Source organism: Panicum virgatum, chromosome 1N (assembly GCF_016808335.1).
Source record: "Panicum virgatum strain AP13 chromosome 1N, P.virgatum_v5, whole genome shotgun sequence".
Classification (NCBI taxonomy): Eukaryota; Viridiplantae; Streptophyta; class Magnoliopsida; order Poales; family Poaceae; genus Panicum; species Panicum virgatum.
The window spans coordinates 64635358-64653648 of NC_053145.1; the positions used below are offsets into that span (position 1 = coordinate 64635358).

Consider the following 18291-nt stretch of genomic DNA (forward strand, 5'->3'; position numbering starts at 1 on the left):
ACCTGAAAAAACAACACAGAACAGAGGGTTAGGCTAGAAATCCCAACAAAATCCGATGGCTGCCCGCTCGCAGCTCGCACCCCGTACCCTCTCCGGTGCCCCGCCTGCTCTCCTGCTTGCCTGGCCCCACCTGCTCGCATGCTTGCCATGGCCCGTGCGCCGCAGCACCGCGCTGCCTCCCAGGCCCGCGCACCACATCCCGCGCGCCGCAGCACCGCGTGTCGAGCGGCCGGCCTCTGGCGGCGTCGAGTGGCCGGGGGCGGCAGGATCTGGGGAGGGGAGCAGATGCCTCTGCAGCGCCACGGGATCTGGGGAGGGGAGCAGGCGCCTCTACAGGTGCCTCTGCAGTGCCTCTGCAGCGCCACGAGAGGACGGGGAGGATGGCCGGAGATGCCAGAGGATGAGGAGGAGGGAGGGGAGGGAGGAACTTGCAGCGCGGCCGCCATCGACTTGCTCTAGTCGTCCCTTCCGTTCCCCTCGAGAGGCAGTAGCTTTTGTTTTTCACGAGCGCGAACGAAGGGGTACGCGCGGCCGGAGGGGGAAAGACTCGATTCCAGCCAAATTTGGAGCGGGAAGGCTCGGTATTGTAAGCGGGCTCCCGCAAGGGTGGCCAAATGTCTCGTGGCATTGTTGTCCGATTCCAAGGGCTGATATCGAGACCATCCAAACAGCCGAATTCGAGCCCATCTAATACTAATGCCTGATTCTGGACCTCAATGTCAACATCCAAACACTACCTAAATGTTTTCGATCGGGACAGCTAGCAGCGCACACCCGGACCCGGCCATATAATGGATCAGAGCAAATAAACTCTAGTGATACTGCTGTGTGTGCGCTTATACTATGCCCGGATACTGCCAGTAATGGCTACCACCCTGAGCTGGTAGCTAAGCCAATTGCAGGCTCTGCGGGTGGCTGCATCTGGACTCTATCTATCTGACTGGGATCGGGGCTACTGTTTCTTGCTCCTTACCAAGGCAAGGCGATCCATGATCCATCTAATCTCACGCTTCCTCGCTCGCCTTGTCAACGTTGCTTGCGACGTACCACTGCCATCTACACTACTTTTGCTAGCTGTCCCGTACAGTACCATGAGAAACAACCACAGGTGCAAAAGGTTCAGTTTGGGTGCTTTTGATTATCGTAAGCACAACGCTTAGTGGAACTGTTACTCGTTCTGATCTCGTTTTTTGCTAGTGCTCGGTACAGTTGTGAGTGACATTTGTACTGAGGCCCTGTTTAGTTGCTGAAAAAGTTTACACAGTAATCGTCACATCGAATCTTCAGACATATGCATGAAGCATTAAATATAGTTGAAAAAAATAACTAATTACATAGTCTAACTGATTAGTACGAGATGAATCTTTTAAGCCTAATTAAATTATAATTGGACATTATTTGTTAAGTAACAACGAAATGTACTACCGTACTAAACCCAAACTTTTTCACCAACTAAACACCCTGACCCACATGGAGCAGCAGATGGCTTCTTCTTTTGGGCTCAATGATTGTGGTACACGCTTTCCACAAATGGCTTCCAATGCATAATCTGCAGGAGAAGTTGCGCAAATGCCGAGCAAATGAGGCATTATTTGAAGCTTCGTTCCACAGTGAGTGAGGCCATCAGCAGGCCAACCAGGGAGGAGAGGGAGACGCAGACGGAGATGCCCTTTGACATTTGTGCAGCTTTCGTTTTGACCGAACCCAACAAAGGCGCGCCTATAATGCGGTGGCGTGAGGACGGGGGAAACCGAATGTGGCCGGCCGGTAGTAGCCGGAGCCCAGCGGGGAGGAGAGCCGAGCGCCGAGCGCTCTCCCTCTGCGTCGCATTTATGGCCTTGGTCATCTCATCCCTACGGCCCGCCCCACAGCAGGCAGCCAGGCGCTCTTCTCCCTCCTTCCGTCCTTCGTCTTCCTTCTCTCTCTCCTCCTCTGCCGTGCCGATCGAGCTGCCAAGGTCCGAGGACTATTAATGGCGGCGTAGCGTAGCTCACCTGCCCTCCCTCCGTCCCCTCCCCCATGCACTCCCCGCCCCGGCCCTCCTCTTGCCGCCGCAGAGCGAGCTAGGCAGCGAGCGTCGTAAATGCCCCCGCCCGCGCACCAGCTCGCCCGATCCAATGCCCCGTTATTACCACGACGACCTCCCGGGCCGCTAGCCAGCAGCCAGCAGCCACTAGCAAGCTGAAAGCGCGGCAAATCCCCCAGGATAAATACGGGCCGGAGGGACCTCGTGTGCTTCGCTTTCATCCATAGCTAGATATTTTGCACGCCACGCCATCCTCCGAGGTGCCTCTGAATGGAGACGACGGCACGGCGGCGCGGAGCGGCGGTTTCCGCGGCGAGCGTTCTGCTGGTATCGATCACCAGCTGCTGCGTGCTGCTGGCTGGCGGCGCCGTCGCTGCCGGCGCCGGCGGCGCGGCCGGAGTGGAGGAGTGCGAGGAGAGGGCTCGCCGCGACCGCATCGAGGCGCTGCCGGGGCAGCCGCCCGTGGCGTTCGCGCAGTTCTCCGGGTACGTGACGGTGAACGAGGAGCGCGGCCGCGCGCTCTTCTACTGGCTCACCGAGGCCGACGGCGACGCGGCCACCAAGCCCCTGGTGCTCTGGCTCAACGGAGGTCAGTACCTCTTCTCATTTCGTCGTCATGCATGTGCTCTTCCATCCTCTGAACTGCCAATGTTTCCATCTCGCTGCAACGATCTTCTTTTCATGCAATCATGCTAGTTTGCAGGTGACAGATTGGTAGTTAATGTTGGTTTTCACTGGCACGCACCTGTATCATCCTGCCATCATACTAGCAGCTCCTTACCGTCCACAGTCGGGTTGACTGTTGACCAGACAGACCTGGCACGAGTCTTTTCATGAGAGCTCTTACCTTTGCTTGTGTTTTGGAGTAGTTTAAAAGGGTTCATAGGCAAAGCAACTTTCCAACGCTTTTGACACACACTTCAAACTTCTTGCCACACGTCTACTAGCTAACGGAAAGCGCCATTCTATCCCTTTTCTAGCAAGTACTCCATCCTCTAACTCGATCCTGATGAGCGTCTAATTGCACGTGATTTACAAAACAAAACTGAAGAGAAAACAGCATCAGCGATGAGATAATGCGTGTGTAATTCCATCAGTATTACTAGTACGTAGTGTACTCTGGTCGCTGTTTACGGGACCGGGCACAGGGTGCGGCGCAGTAGTAGTAAATGCCGGGAGTAAATGTGTGAAGAGACGTGACCACTACCTGCCTGAACAAACATCAGCTGCTGCCTACGTTCAGGCAGTGTTTTGCCCTTTTTGTTTGGCCTTTTGGCATGAAAGCTTATAGCCTTATAGGAGACACTAGTGTGGCCTGTGATAGTGAGAGAAAGGGGGACAAAAACTTGGATTAGGGCCAGGAAACTTCATGTTTTGTACTACATACTGAAATCTTTGGCAGAATTCATACATGCATGCTTACAGTGCTACCAGAAATAAACTATGGCAGCACTATCATACCAATAAACTACTGACATACCTAAGTACACTGTCTGCATTAGTAGGTCCTATGCCAAAAGCACTGTCGAGCTTTTTCATATTTATCAGCAGACAGCAGCACTCGTAATGGTGTCGCCTTCTGCAGTGTTTGTTTGCTGCATGCTATGCATGTGACACTGTATACAAGTTAAATCCCTCATCCATGCTGTGGTATCATTGGCTTTAGCTAGTATATAATATAATTCTGTCGTTTTTCTCCTCTGTCTTGCCACTAATTGGCAATTAGGGTCTCCTACCACAAGATCTATTCGGTTATGGTTGTTGTACTTATTAAGTACTATGCCTTAAACTTTCTCCACGGCGCCCTTGACCAATCAGTATGATAGACAGATATTTGCAGTTGACTCCGGCTGCGGACGTGGCATGCATGCACGTCCGTTGATCTCGCTGACGAACTGCTATCCCAGATTTTGGACTCGTTGGTAATAATTCCCCAGCTTCCAATCTCTTATCCTGTCCTGCATGCTGCATGTACATGGAGGTGGTGCGCGCCGAGATTGTTTTCACAGCCCCAAGGTCATTCTCTTCTTTAATTATCCAGGGGTTCTAATTGCTAACACCAATCAACCAGGGTTTCTTGGATCCCATTCAGTCTGATCAGTTGCCATGCCAGTGAAAAGAAAAACACAACTGCTGCACTGGACACTGGTAACCATTATTCAAGTGGCCTCTGCTAGCTGCTGCTGCCCCTGCGCCACTATGCTGGCAGCGTCGTCCTCGTCACAACAGTAGCGAGAAAATTCCCCGGATCCCCATGGCGCGATGATGCAGCAGCAGGTAGCAGCGCACTCAACGCATCATCGCCGGCTCCCCAGATTTGCCGTGTTTGGTTAGCGGGTGTAAAAGTTTTCATGAAATTTTTCATGAAAACATTTTGTCCCTTTAATCACTAATTAGATGTATTAGATGAAGTCTAATTATAAAACAATTTTCACAATTATAGTACTATAGTATGTGTTGTAGCTAATAAGGTTTTTGACCTCATGATTAGAGGATGATTTGGGGTGGTCACTGTAGCATCACTGTAGCCAACCATGGTGGAACTTTGCTCGTTAGATTCGTCTCAAAAAGTTACACACATCCATGAAAAAATTTCGCAAATAAATTTTATTTAGTATTCCATACATACATTCGTCTTTTTGTGTAAAGTTTTACCAAACATGATCATTATATTCACAGCGAATGACTGACGCCGTGTTTAGTTCCAAAAATCAAAATTTCAAAAAAAAAATCGGCACCTGCATGGAGACTTAAATCTAGACGAAATAAAAAAACGCATTGCACAGTTTGCCTGTAAATCGCGAGACGAATCTAATGAACCTAATTAGGCCGTAATTAGATGCTAAATTACTACAGTAATACTATAGTAAACAATCTCTAATGACAGATTAATTAGGCTCATTAGATTCGTCTCGCGATTTACAGACGAGTTCTGTAATTTATTTTATAATTAGTCTACATTTAATACTTCAAATATAAAAAGATGTCATTTCAAAACTAAACACGGCCTGAAACCTGCTGGCCGCAAGCAGCGGCAGCCTCTGCGTCCTGATGAATGAACCCGTCCGTCCTTTCGAGATCGACGCCATGACTCCCCACCAGGGTTAAAATATCCGACCGGTTAGCGGTAACCGCCGGCCTCCAGTTCCGGTTTACCGGACCGGTTTGACCGGTTACCGGTAGAAACCGGTCAAATTCAAATTTGAATTCAAATGGCGTAGTTCAACCGGTATACCGGCCGGTTTGACCGGTTTACCGGTCGGTTTGACTGGTAACCGGTCAAATTCAAAATTTTTTTCTTTTTTAGTTTAAATTCAAATGCCCGCAAAGTATACTAAATAAATGTTTGTATAATATATTTTAGTCTAAATGAACCCTCCAACCCTCTTTTGTACTATTTTTACATTGTATTTGTATACTTTTGTATGCATGTTTTTTTATTTAACTTCAAATCCCCGCAAACTATACTAAATGAACGAATTTTGAAGAAAATTTGACACCATTAGATTCGTCGCACCTTGAAGTATTTTTAGAATTTTTTTGGAAATTTTTCATTTTTTTGAATTTAAATTTAAATTTTAAATTTGGACCGGTTTCATACCAGACCAAACCGGAACCCGCACCGGTTTCACCGGTAACACCGACGGTTTGGTGAACCCTGCTCCCCACACCCCCTCTCTCCTCAGGTCATGTGACCGCTAGCCCGCCTGCCGCCTGCGATTGCGAGCAAGGAAGGCCGGGCCCAAGACTGCGGAGACGAAATGATGAGGCCGCGTGGTGACCCCTGACCCCAACGCCGCCGCAGAGGGGAGGGAGGAGCAGGGCGGCACCACCACCTTTCCCTGTAGTTTTATCGTAATCGTCCGCTGCTGCTGGGTCGCCCACCCCCCGCTTATTCTTATTCCCTTAGCTCCGTCTCCTGTCATCATCACGCGCCGGGTGAAGCCACGGGCTAAACACCAAGTGCCCTTGCCCCACACACAGGGAGGGCTATGGCCTCTGGCATCGCCATTGCCGGGCACAGCAATCTTGTGTGTGTGTGCGCCTCCCTGTACACATGCGGAACTGCAGACGCAGCCACTCGCGGGGTCTGTGGCCTTTTCCTGAGCCTGGGTAGCCTTTACACATAAAAGGAAATGGGAAAACAGTGCGATGGGAGGCCAATGGCCATGGCACGCACAGAGTCACAGGCGCAGCACGCTAGAAATCTGGGGCTCCACCGCCACCATGGATGGCTTGTTTTCTTTGACTTGGTGGTGCCTTGGGAAATGCGGCCGGGGGGTGCAGTGCAGCGAGGGGCAGAACGGGCGGTGCATGCTTCTGCAGCGAGGGTGCTCCAATTTCTCTACCTTTTTTCCTAGAATATCGCTACCACTGTCTCGGGGGATTTGGAGCTTGCACAGCGATGATACTGTGCAACTGAACCTGAACCCTTGCGTAATTATATATGTAATCGTTAAAGCTACCACCTGCTCTCAACATCATTATGGAGGTCAACTTTGAGCCTCTGCCAGCGTGATACTTGCTGAGCAGATGAGCCAATCATTTTTCCGATTTGATATGCCAACAGACTCTTGAATTCTTGTCTGTAAGAAGGAAACATCATGGCTGTTGCGTTTGCCGCCATCAGATCACTCTTTGGCCCCGTTTAGTTCCCAAAATGATTTTCACGAGATGAATCTAACGACATTAATTAATCTATAATTAGACATTAATTGGTAAATAACAACGAAAGTGCTACAGTGTCAAAACCCAAACTTTTTCGCGAACTAAACGGGGCCTTTGTTGCATCTGCATTTCTCATTGATGGGAGAAGAACACTGTTGAACAGTTTTAAGAAAACCAATGTTGATCCTTGGGCAGGTCCTGGATGCTCTTCTGTGGCATATGGAGCATCTGAAGAAATAGGCCCGTTCCGGATTAAACCAAACGGGACAGGCCTCTTTCTGAACAAGTACTCATGGAACAGAGGTAAGATGACCTGACCTGAAAAGAAACCGCTCCAATGTAACTGATGCATCGTCGGTGACTGATGCAAACAACGGCAACAATTGTTGTTGCAGAAGCAAACCTTCTCTTCCTTGAATCGCCGGCGGGGGTGGGCTTCTCCTACACAAACACCACCTCGGATCTCAAGACAATGGGCGACGAGAGAACTGGTAAAGTGGTAATTCAGATCAGCGCTTGTCCTTTTACTAGCTGCAAAATTTTGTTGACTTGAGTTTGAAACCACCACATCAGTAGCTGTTACTAACTCAGTCTCAGTTGATACCAATGTGAATTATTCTGTGCAGCTCAAGATGCACTGCAGTTCTTGATCAGCTGGATGTCACGGTTCCCGCAGTATCGGCACCGGGATTTCTACATAGCTGGAGAAAGTTACGCTGGTGAGTCTTTCACTGATCCACGGGATAACATATTCATTCAGTGTTATAATTTTACCGCACTGAAGAAAAGTAAAAAAAAAATCCTTGTGAGTACAACCTGTTCTAATTTCCACCTTTGGTTCCAGGCCACTACGTCCCCCAACTGGCAAGGAAGATTGTTGAGTACAACAAAGCTTCGCCATACCCTTTCATCAACCTGAAGGGAATCCTTGTGAGTATCATGAAACATGAGCAGACTCTGAAACTCTGCCACACTTAACCTCCTGCTCTCATCCAAATTTGAATTTCCTTGAAACGAATTAAAAATATGCTTCTCCTGTCCCCAGGTAGGTAATGCAGTCACCGACAACTACTACGACAACATCGGCACGGTCACCTACTGGTGGACGCACGCCATGATCTCTGACCGCACCTACAAGGCCATCCTCAAGTCGTGCAACTTCAGCAGCACCAACATCTCCCGCTTCTGCAACCGCGCCATGAACTACGCCATGAACCAAGAGTTCGGAGACATTGACCAGTACAGTATCTACACTCCCTCCTGCGCCGCGGCCAGGTCCAATGCCACCGTGCTCAGGTTCAAGAACACCCTCATCCGACGGCGATCCTTCGGCTACGACCCCTGCACGGAGACCTACGCCGAGAAGTACTACAACAGGCTGGACGTGCAGAAGGCAATGCATGCAAACACCACGAGGATCCCATACAGATGGACTGCCTGCAGGTTTCATAGCTTCCCCTTCCGTGGCACCTTTTCAGTTTATTGTTATGATTGATTCAGCTGTTGAACAGAGACCGCTGAATTTGTGTTGGTTTCTGAACATTGACGAATAATTTTGCTAACTTGACAGTGATGTGCTGATCAAGACATGGCAAGATTCAGAGTTCTCCATGCTGCCCACATACAAGATGCTGATGAAAGCTGGACTGAGGATATGGGTGTTTAGGTAAGCTGAAGAATCTGAAGTGAGCAAATTATACTTAGATGCAGCAGAGAAGTTTTCAGTGAGCATAACACCTCCTCACTTCCTCACTTGATAAAACTGCAGCGGTGATACGGATTCAGTCGTCCCAGTTACCGCTACAAGGTTCGCGATCAGCCATCTTGGTCTGAAGATCAAGATCCGCTGGTACCCATGGTACTCGGCTGGACAGGTATACTGAATTTTCTTGTCCTGTTAGGCACTTGCAGCTTAAGCAATCATCTTGCTGGCGCAGTAACATCTTTGAGGTACATTCTGTGTCTTTGCAGGTAGGAGGATGGTCTGAGGTGTATGAAGGGCTCACATTTGCTTCGGTGAGGGGTGCAGGGCACGAAGTGCCGTTGTTTCAACCCAGGAGGGCGTTCAGGATGTTCCAGTCGTTCTTGGCTGGGGAGCCATTGCCCAAATCCTGAAGGTTCCTGCCCAAACTGATGTGTACCTGATGTCTAGCTACAGTCTGAAGAAAAAAGATTGTAAAAGATGGATGAGAAGGGTGATGCGAGAGTGTTTGCAAGTAGAAAATAATTTGTAGTTGATAGGCGTGCAGTTCATAGCTGAGTAATTGATTGATGTTGGAAAAATGGATGAGGGGGGTAATAAGGAATTAAGGATGGTCATGCCATAGAAACCATGAGCATTGCGATGATGAGCAAATAAATTGCAAGAATCTCACTCTAAATATGTTTCATCACTACATTGTCAAATCAAGTTTTTTTTGTTTCATCCCATTCTAAGCACAAAAAACACATTAAGTAAATTGTTCATCAAGCCTACACCGTCATCACCATCAGTAACCTTATTCTAAGTGAAAATGGGCAATTGGTCCGCTGATCATACAGGACTCCGGTTTCACCTCGCTGGCTCTCTGATATCCATGAAAGCGAATTTAACATCTTCAGCAGACCAGAGAAGAATCAGACATTAAACCCCTCAGCACGGAGGCATCGCTTGTGAGCTTCGATCCATTTCGTGCAAGCAGACTCCCCATGCTCAACGAGACATCTCTCAGCCTCTTGGTGTCAGGGCACGCGCAGCATATCTTCTTCTTTGGCTTGGAGTCAGTTGCAGGTGCTGCAGGAGCTGATCCTTCATTCACACCTGGTATTTCAGGTGACGGCACAGCCATAGGTAGTGGGACTTCAGTGCTTTCCATTTCCAGCAGCAGTGCTTCAAGTATTGTTATCTGCCTAACGAGAGGAAAAGGAAACATCATTCTGGGCATCACCAGGATCACATTTCCAACATCTTATCTCTGAATTCGGGAGTCTACACAAAGAATAGAGCTCTGGCAAGAAATGGCTCATATATCTGAATCAATGATGACATGTAGACTGCTTATTGAGCCCTGCCTTTACATGATTTTGAGTTGGAGTAATAGCTGTTGAGTAAAATTTCAGCAGATCTCACCTGCTCTCATCACCCCTCAGATTTTACTTTTCCTTTTTTTATTGAATAACTCCCACTTCCACCCTATTCTGTGAAAGATGTGCTCGGAACTATCGCCAAATTCAGCTAGTCTGAACATTTGGTGTCTGATCACAAATCAGAAACAGAAAAATAGCAAGAGGCTAAATAGTATGATTACATGACCTTGCGACACTTTGGATCCCGTTGCACTTCACCACGACAGAATCAATATCTGAAAATTAAATTCGCTCCTTTTTTACTCAAACCTAACGTGCTCCGATGGTCCCATGGAACTCCATTTAGGCTGTGTTTAGTTGATGAATTTTTTTAGATTCGGGTACTGTAGCACTTTTGTTGTTATTTAATAATTAATATTCAATTATAGACTAATTAGGCTTAAAAGATTCATCTCGTCATTTTCAGTTGAACTGTGTAGTTAGTTATTTTTTCAACTGCATTTAATGCTTCATGCATGTGTCCGAAGATTCGATATGACGGATAGTAGGAAAATTTTTAGGAACTAAACAGGACCTTACCAAACAAACTAGGTAACTGAGCCAGTGTTACGGCTAGATCAATCAACTAATCAAGTTCATAGAACCCAGATGGCCACATTGTAATAGAGTATATTGTAATTTGTAAAGCATTCAGGCACCTTCAACTTCTTATCCATCAACAGAAACCACGAAAACAAGCAGGCACAACAAGATCGATCCGATCCTACCAAGCATCTCAGAACTCAAGACGGCTGGACGCGAAGGGAGGGCGAGAAAGAGGACGCTTGCTTGGAGGGAACCCGCGGCCGTGCGGTGTTGTGTAGGGATGGCAACGGGTCGGGAAAGGTGCGGGTAGAGTAAATATTCGCCCGTGACAATACCTGAAAATATAAGGCATACCCGTAACCGCGAAGTCTAGCGGGTAAAATTTTATACTCGTACCCATACCCACCGGGTACGGGTCGGGTTTCGGGTACCCATCGAGTAATTTAATAATAGCATAAATAACATATTATTTGGTCGTATTGACTAGCATATTTTGAATTTATCATCCATATAAGCGAACGCAAAGCATTAGTAGAAGTAAATGGATCATTTTGCACCATTTTTTCTTATTTTCAATATCTATTTTGTAGTTGTACGTAAGTACATGCGTTCAATTCTAGTTATGTATTTCATCTAAAAAAATGTAACAATGACCGTACGCTCCACTAAAAATAATAAGCAAAATGTCAATATCATTTTCACATCTATTAGTTCACATAATCTCACTATACGTCTATTTAGTTCATACAATCACAAGAAAATGAGACATAAAATTTGTAAATAATATGAGTTCACTAGATTATTTTTTATATTTCGGGTACCCGTCGGGTACCCGCGGGTAAAAAATTTTACCCGCGAATACCCATAGCCATACCCGCGGGTAAAATTTTATACACATACCCTCACCCGCGGGTACCCGCACCCGCGGGTAAAATTGCATCCCTAGTGCTGTGACCTGGGGCGGTTGCGGCTGCGATGGCTCCGTGTCGTGCGTGTGGTGTCGCTCAGCCGCGCGCGGCGTCAAGCCAGAGGCGGGGTTCTGTCAGCACAGCGCAAGCGGCGGCTACTGAGAGCCCGAGACTGCGACACAAGGCAGGAGGAAGACCTAAGGTAACGGCCGCTCCGGCGAGGCGGCGACCCGTGGTGGCGGAGGATCAGATCGTTATCGGGAATTTTGCAGAAGCCCCTCTGGATTGGATTGCGATCCGGTTATTTTGCAAACTGCACCCTGGAAATTTACAACTCCCTCTATTTTATCGGATGTCTCCGAAGAGACTACAACTCCCTCTATTTGGATCACGATTCATAGTCCTCCGCCACCCTGTAAAATTTCGTAGGGTCAACCGGTCAAATCGTGCCCTATGGTGGAAGCAAATCACGCAGCGCCAGCAAGAGGCAACCACACATCCGAAGTCCGAAGAGAATCACCAGCAGCAGATAGATGGCATAAGAGCTCCGATGCAATTTTCTATGGCGTGCTTCATGCCTTTCATGGGCACAGACAAAAGGAACAAACACTCGACGGAGAATGCTACACGGCGGCGGCGGCGGCACGGCTCGACCGCGACGCCGCTTTCATGGACAGGAACCCCAGCACACTCGTCACCCATGACACAAAAGGCGTTCCAGCCCTTCTGCTTATTCTATCACACACAGTATCACATGGTATGCCAAAAGCGCCGTCCGCTTTGCTCGCAGTTTGCAAGTGGCAACTACAAAATGGTAGTAACACAAAAGAAAAAAAAACCATGGTAGACCTCCATTCACCGGTCCCAGCTTGGAAAAGGGAAAGCATATGAGTTTGTTGTGGTTGTTCAGGATGAGGAGTTCTTGAGGACCCACTCCACCAGGGTGGAGACTCCGAAACCGGTGGCAGCGCGCTTCTTGTCGTTCCACACTGGCCCTGCCATGTCGATGTGCATCCACTGGACTTTCTCGTCAACAAACTGCAACAAATGACAAGCGCAAAGGGCCATTAGTACAACAGACCGTCACTAATGCAAGGAATTCGAACATGAATGAATGCTTCACCCAAGCAGAAAGGAAGAAATAAACATCACTGGAGAAATATGATACACAAAGTAATGCTTGCTATAATTTCATTCAGGTGGCGAAACCGAAAGCATGCAGGAGGAAAATATTTACCTGCTTCAGGAACAGAGCGGCGGTAATAGAACCGCCCTGCCTACCACCAGTGTTGACCATATCAGCAACACCGGACTTCATCGATTCCCAGTAGCTGTCTTCCAGTGGCAGTCTCCAAAACTTCTCGCCTGATACCTCAGAAGCAGCAGTAACCTCCTTGGCTAGCTCATCGCTTGGTGTGAAAATCCCTGAAGAGACCATATTTTAGGATGCAAAAACAAAATAATCTGATGTTCCATGTTCGGAGCACCGTTAGGGCAGGTGAGACGAGGGAGTATGAGAGAGAAATTTCTGTTGATCTTACCGGCAATGCTAGGCCCAAGTGCAACCACGCACGCACCAGTAAGTGTTGCCAGATCAACAATCTGCAATTGATGATTACAGATGAGTCATCAAGCACAACACTAGCACTATATGGCCTACTGGGTCTTTTGAAAAAATTAATATTGCCTACTGCCATAGCCCTCCAAAAGACAAAGTATCTAAAAGTTAAAAAAAAGACTAGTAAAGCTAAGCTGAAATTCGCATGACCAATGCACAGCAAAATTTCTGTAATTATGCATTTTAGCATCTTATCACTATAAACTGACCAGCGCCACTGACATATTACATAAGTATTTCATTTTAGTGCATATGATTTCTGCCCTAATGGAATAGATGAATTGGTGGTAGGTGTGGGTGTGCACCCCCACAACCCAGGTTTGGATCCTCTTTCTTCATTTTACAATGCCACCTAGTTCCTTCTAGGTTGGTCAAGTTTTTACTTTTTTTATTTGGTCTTAACGGAAATAGAGCTAATATAAATCTGAAGCTATAGCGAGGAATTCAGGTTAATGAGTAGGAATAACCATGACGGCAGCATGTACAGGAAAAAAAAACAGATGCTATTTCATTACCTTGTCAACACCTTGGTTGCAAGCATAGACCAAAGCATCAGCAAGGGTAAGCCTCCCCTCTGCATCAGTATTATTTACCTGAAGGCATTCACAAAGGAACAGTTTAATAAAATCCAGTAAATAACATGAACTATAAGAACTATGATCCTATGACCTGCTCAAGACTACATTTCAAACAAGCAGGGAATCATCCACCATTGCCTTCATGGGTCATGCAGATTCTGGTCTTTTATAATGTGTCGGAGAAACATACCTCAATTGTCTTCCCGTTAGAAGCAGTCACAATGTCACCAGGTCTCATGCCTGTGCCACTAATCATATTTTCACAGGCAGCAACTATAAAGTGAACCTGTGAGAAGAGAAATATCATTGGGATTTAGCAAATACACTAAAAGGGGTAAAACTTAGATGCTACTCATACTAGTATCTGCAACTGAAGTACCTCTACACCAGGAGGTTTGATTTGGCCCAACGCTTTAGCTGCACCAAACACAGCCGCAGAGCCTCCCATGTCAAATTTCATCAGCTCGATGCTGCATCCTGGCCCAGTCTTAATGTTGTAGCCACCACTGGATTCATAGGTGAATCAAGTATAAGAGCAAGGAAAATTATTAAGAAAAAGCTCAATCTTCATGTCTACTTCTAATCATTTCCTTTTTATAAATCCATGTGATATGTTGAATGTATTACAAACCTGTCAAAAGTTAGACCCTTCCCAACAATAGCCAGCTTTCTCTTGACATTCCCATCAGTTGGTTTGTAGCACAAGTGGATGAAGTGAGGAGGGTTAGCAGAAGCGGCAGCAACTCCCAAGTAGGAGCCCATCTTCAACTATTTGCATTTCTCCACATCTAATATTGTGGCAGTGAACACATCACTGTATGTAGAAGCGATCTTCGATGCCTCCTCCGCAAGCACAGCTGGAAGGATAGAGAATGATCATGATAAGTAAATACTGATGAGAAACCTATGGAGAGCAATCAAAGTTCTCTAAAGAAAATCTACTGACCAGGGGTAAGGACATTGGCAGGAGAGTTCACAAGCTCTCTACCAAATATCACGCCTGATGAAAGATCGTTGGCATACTTAAGTTTCTGATCCACCTCGGGACCAGAACCCAATCCAATAATATCAACCTGTTTCAGGTGCGTCTTTTTTGATTCGGACTTGTATCTGCTGTCCTCATACAACCCGAGCACAGTTCCTGCAATTCAAACCAATAGGGAATTCAGCATCCATCTAATGCACTTAGTAACCATCATATCAGAAAAAGGAAAAGAAACGATTGCAGGAGCATCACGTACCGGAAGCAATTGCTGCTGCTGCAGTTAGCTTGAACTCCTCCTGGATCCCACTTGGGGAGGCAACAACAATAGCAGCGCTGCTAGCTTGAACAGACTTGGCAACTGATGCGACAGATTCGCCAAGGCCCCTGCTAGCGGCGGCAGTGGAAGGGGCGTTCTGTCCAAGACCAATCAGACCCACCCTCTTGAAACCCTGCCCCGCGAGGCGGAGAACCACTGATTGTCCGGCTTTCCCGGTGAAATCTTCCTCCGCTGCCGCCTCAGATAGGAGACCGCCGAGCTGGCTGTCCAGCTTCTTCAAGACAGCATTCTCGAATTTGGAGTCGGAATCCTTGGAGAAATCCTTCTCTGTGACCGCGACGGCGAGAATATCGCCCTTCCACTCGGAGAATTCGATGTCTTTAGCGGAAAAAGTGATCTGGAAGAACAAGAGGAGAGCACAAGTTGAAGCTCACTTCAGGAGGGAAAAATAGGCGACTTGGATCAAATCGGTAAATCTTAAAGAAGATTCGGTTTTGGTTAGGAAAACGCTAATTTTGATCTCGATCTAGCACTTGTTTTAGCGTGCGAACAGTAAGGCGTGATCAAGTCAACCTAAGACAGTAGCAGCCTTTTTTTTCTGCAGATGTATGCTGGGTAGTGATAAAGCAGGCGAATCCACGACGATTCGAAGCAGTAGATAGAAATCACTGAGAGTCACAACAGGCGCCCCCACGCGATTACACACACACACAAACACACACACCTGAGGCGGCTCGACGGCGTTGGGCTTGGTGAGTCCGAGCGCGGGTCCGGCGGCCGCGGCCGCTGCGGCGGTGTGCCCCATCCGAGCGCGGTGACCGATCGGTTGGCGGGCGAGGGGCGCGAGGGAGCGGCTAGACGACGAGAGCGCCGCGGGCGGCGCGCGCGAGAGGCTGAGTCGCCGCAGCAGGCGCGGCGAGCGTCGGAGGAGCCGGGACGCGAGAACGGCGGCGGCGGCGGAGGTGGATGCGGCGGTGGCCATGGGAGCAGGCGGAGGCGGAGGTATATATCAGCCGCGGTGGCGTCCCCAGCCGTCCGATCCCGAACCCCCCTAGTATGCGTCAGCCACTCCGGATACGGTACGGCTGCCCACCGCGGAACGGCGTCGCGGGGCTTGGTGTATCCTTCACCGACAGGTGGGACCACGGTGAATCAGGTCCACATGTCAGTGAAGCGTTCCTTGGCTACGAATTTTGCTGTCAGTGCCGTGGGGGAGGCGTGTGTTCGTTGGAGCAAAGCAAAGCGAAGCGCGCAGCTCGAGGAGTCCGGCTCGGAAAGCGGATCAGGTTTTTATTGGATTTGTTTTACGGAAAAGCGCGGGATTGCTTGCGATATGGGGCTTGGAGCATTTTTTGCCGTGACGAGCTGGAGACGATCGAGACACCAACTAGGCAACTGCTGCTCCAGCATCATCCATGGCGACGGCGGCGGGAGCATGAGGCAGCGACGGGGAAGCCGCCGGCGCTCTACGGCTACACCAAACCTGAATACCGGGTACTAGTAAAACGGACGGCACATGAAAAAGGAAGTTCAGTAGTTACAATAAAGAGTCTCGATAGCATTTTATATACTGGATTCGACTCTATGTAGGAGCGAATATTATAGGATGTTATGTTTTGAGTGGTAAATAACATTCCTGATAACAACATATGTTTATAGAGTGTTGTGAATATCAAGTTCTAACTAAATAAAACGGACAGCACGACTTGTATACCACACCTCGTTCTACGAATCCGATCGTCCATCGTAATGCCTTGCGGCAGCACATGACAGGTTGGATTCAGTTTACTATAAAATTTTTACTACCATTACTATAAAATTTTTACTACCAGTCTAGCACCCGGAAGAAGGGCGGGCCTGGTACAGCGGTAGAGCCTACCGTCTGTAACCGGAAGATCCCGGATTCGAGCCCCAGCCTCTGCACATTTGTGTGGGTACGGCTTGGGGCTTAAAAAACAACCCTTCCCCAGACTTGAAGGACTGACTTCATTTCACAACTTTGTTTTGCAACTCCATATTCTTAAAATCATACTTTCCAGATTTATTAGATCTTTCTCTCAATTGTTTTTATTTTTTTACAACAAAATATATGATGAAAGCTCACCTTTTGTGTTAATTGTTGCGTTAGAGATAAAACATAATGTCTGTTTCTTCTAATTGGGAGAAGAAATGTCCATTGCTGTCACGGTTATTTTTCTCCCCGGACCTGCCCTTTCTAGTTTCTACGCAAATTAAAGTGACACGGGGTCTGTAGTTTAACAGAAAAGCAATCAGGAGGCAGTGACATGAGATTTGGGGATCTACTAAGGTAGGGTCGGCAGTTGGTAGTTGGATTTGCCGCCAAGTTCCGAACAAACTCTTTACCTGAGGTAGAGTCCAGGGCAGGGATGAAAACAGTCGGAAACGGTAATTATTCGGTAATCAGTTTTTTTGTCGTTTTTCTTTGATTGCGAATAAATAGGATATGGATATAGAATCTTGTATACAAATTTGTATTCTTGTTTTGAGCATTGAGCTTGTAAAGATTCATAAAAGATAAACCTTAAATTCATCCTATATTTTCTCAAATGATAGATATAAAATTCGGTATGGATTCGGAAACAAATTCGGTATTTTTTCACTTTTTTTTTGTCGTAGGGAGCAAATAATGCATAAAATAATTTATGCAAAATTTTATTTTTATTTATAATAATATGCTTGATAATATAAGAAATGATCACCATCAAATTTTATACATATCTATTTTAAAATATTGAATTTATTCTAACAGTTTAGATTACCACTTTCATCCTACTCGAGGCAGGATGTGACGATGATGCTACTGGAAGCCGACAATTTTACCATTAGAACAGCTGGAATTGGAAGCCCAAGTTAGTTGGCTGAGATGATGATGATGATTGAATCTAGTGGTTGCCCAGAGTTTGGCTTATGTGTTGTTTAATGTGGCCTGCACCACAAGCTTGTGCTGCGCCCAAAGAGGGGTTGGAAGCACGTCACTTGTCTGCCTGCATTCTGCAGGGGGCCTTTTCTTTGCGGTGGATAGCGGCATCACCACGTCTCCCTACCTGGCAAGCACTTCTTGTGCGCGAGCAGACGATCGCAGGCGGCCATCCATCCACAACGACTGGACACGCGTGTTTCATCGCAGAGATACGCAATCATGGCTTGGATTATCACTCTGGTCGATGGCGATGAGGCATCATTTCGTAAGATCTGATCCACATCGCAATCCGTAAGATTGATTTTGCATCTGAAACCTGCAATGGTATTACTTAAAACGTTTGTGGTTTGGAGGAAGAACTGCACGCGCCTGTTTGTTGGCTCTCAGTGACACTCAAGTGCTGCAGTCGTGGTCGAACTGCCGAAAACAAGATAATTTCCAGCGAATTCCTTGCAAACTTCTCGTGAAATCGCTTTTTTACTAGGATCGGTGAAACGAGCGCGTGCCAGTGTGTGTGGAACGAGCAGGTCCAGCCGAGCCGACGCCGGCCGCCACCTGGGGATCGATGGCACACGGCAGGGTGACTTCCGAAATCCGGCCAGCTCGATTCACGTTGGAATTGCCGGTGGGAACGGCGGC

The 18291-nt window shown here is 47.5% G+C and overlaps 2 protein-coding genes across 3 annotated transcripts; one reads left to right on the forward strand and one right to left on the reverse strand.

The window, feature by feature from the left end:
* Positions 1 to 1766: 1766 nt before the first annotated feature.
* Positions 1767 to 9067, forward strand: LOC120657473 (serine carboxypeptidase 24-like). Its single transcript, XM_039935786.1, has 9 exons — positions 1767 to 2615; positions 6890 to 6997; positions 7090 to 7185; positions 7321 to 7413; positions 7539 to 7624; positions 7740 to 8137; positions 8265 to 8360; positions 8463 to 8568; positions 8666 to 9067. The coding sequence occupies exons 1-9, from the start codon at positions 2297 to 2299 to the stop codon at positions 8807 to 8809; spliced, it is 1446 nt and encodes a 481-aa protein (XP_039791720.1). The 5' UTR covers positions 1767 to 2296; the 3' UTR covers positions 8810 to 9067.
* A 2887-nt stretch (positions 9068 to 11954) lies between these two features.
* Positions 11955 to 15740, reverse strand: LOC120657474 (leucine aminopeptidase 2, chloroplastic). Of its 2 annotated transcripts, none has more exons than XR_005668194.1 (10): positions 15436 to 15715; positions 14691 to 15108; positions 14396 to 14590; positions 14081 to 14306; positions 13829 to 13955; positions 13640 to 13735; positions 13387 to 13464; positions 12795 to 12855; positions 12491 to 12678; positions 11955 to 12291 (listed from the first exon to the last, which is right to left on the reverse strand). XR_005668194.1 is itself a non-coding variant. In XM_039935787.1 (10 exons), exons 4-10 carry the CDS (start codon positions 14209 to 14211, stop codon positions 12160 to 12162), a joined length of 813 nt encoding a protein of 270 aa, XP_039791721.1. In that variant the 5' UTR covers positions 14212 to 14306; positions 14396 to 14590; positions 14691 to 15108; positions 15436 to 15740; the 3' UTR covers positions 11955 to 12159. The 2 variants fall into 2 exon arrangements, 1 of the variants encoding a protein (XP_039791721.1); XM_039935787.1 differs by having other exon boundaries at positions 15436 to 15740.
* Between the last annotated feature and the right edge of the window lie 2551 nt (positions 15741 to 18291).

What these genes read in the sequence shown, in the direction of transcription:
- LOC120657474 (XM_039935787.1), bottom strand. Translation starts at nt 14,211, where the DNA reads ATGGGCTCCTACTTGGGAGTTGCTGCCGCTTCTGCTAACCCTCCTCAC. An exon ending in AAGGGTCTAACTTTTGACAG is followed by an intron (nt 13,956 to 14,080) that starts GTTTGTAATACA and finishes CTATGAATCCAG; the next exon opens with TGGTGGCTACAACATTAAGA. An exon ending in GCAACCAAGGTGTTGACAAG is followed by an intron (nt 12,856 to 13,386) that starts GTAATGAAATAG and finishes CATCAATTGCAG; the next exon opens with ATTGTTGATCTGGCAACACT.
- LOC120657473 (XM_039935786.1), top strand. Translation starts at nt 2,297, where the DNA reads ATGGAGACGACGGCACGGCGGCGCGGAGCGGCGGTTTCCGCGGCGAGC. An exon ending in AATGGGCGACGAGAGAACTG is followed by an intron (nt 7,186 to 7,320) that starts GTAAAGTGGTAA and finishes TATTCTGTGCAG; the next exon opens with CTCAAGATGCACTGCAGTTC. An exon ending in TACAGATGGACTGCCTGCAG is followed by an intron (nt 8,138 to 8,264) that starts GTTTCATAGCTT and finishes CTAACTTGACAG; the next exon opens with TGATGTGCTGATCAAGACAT.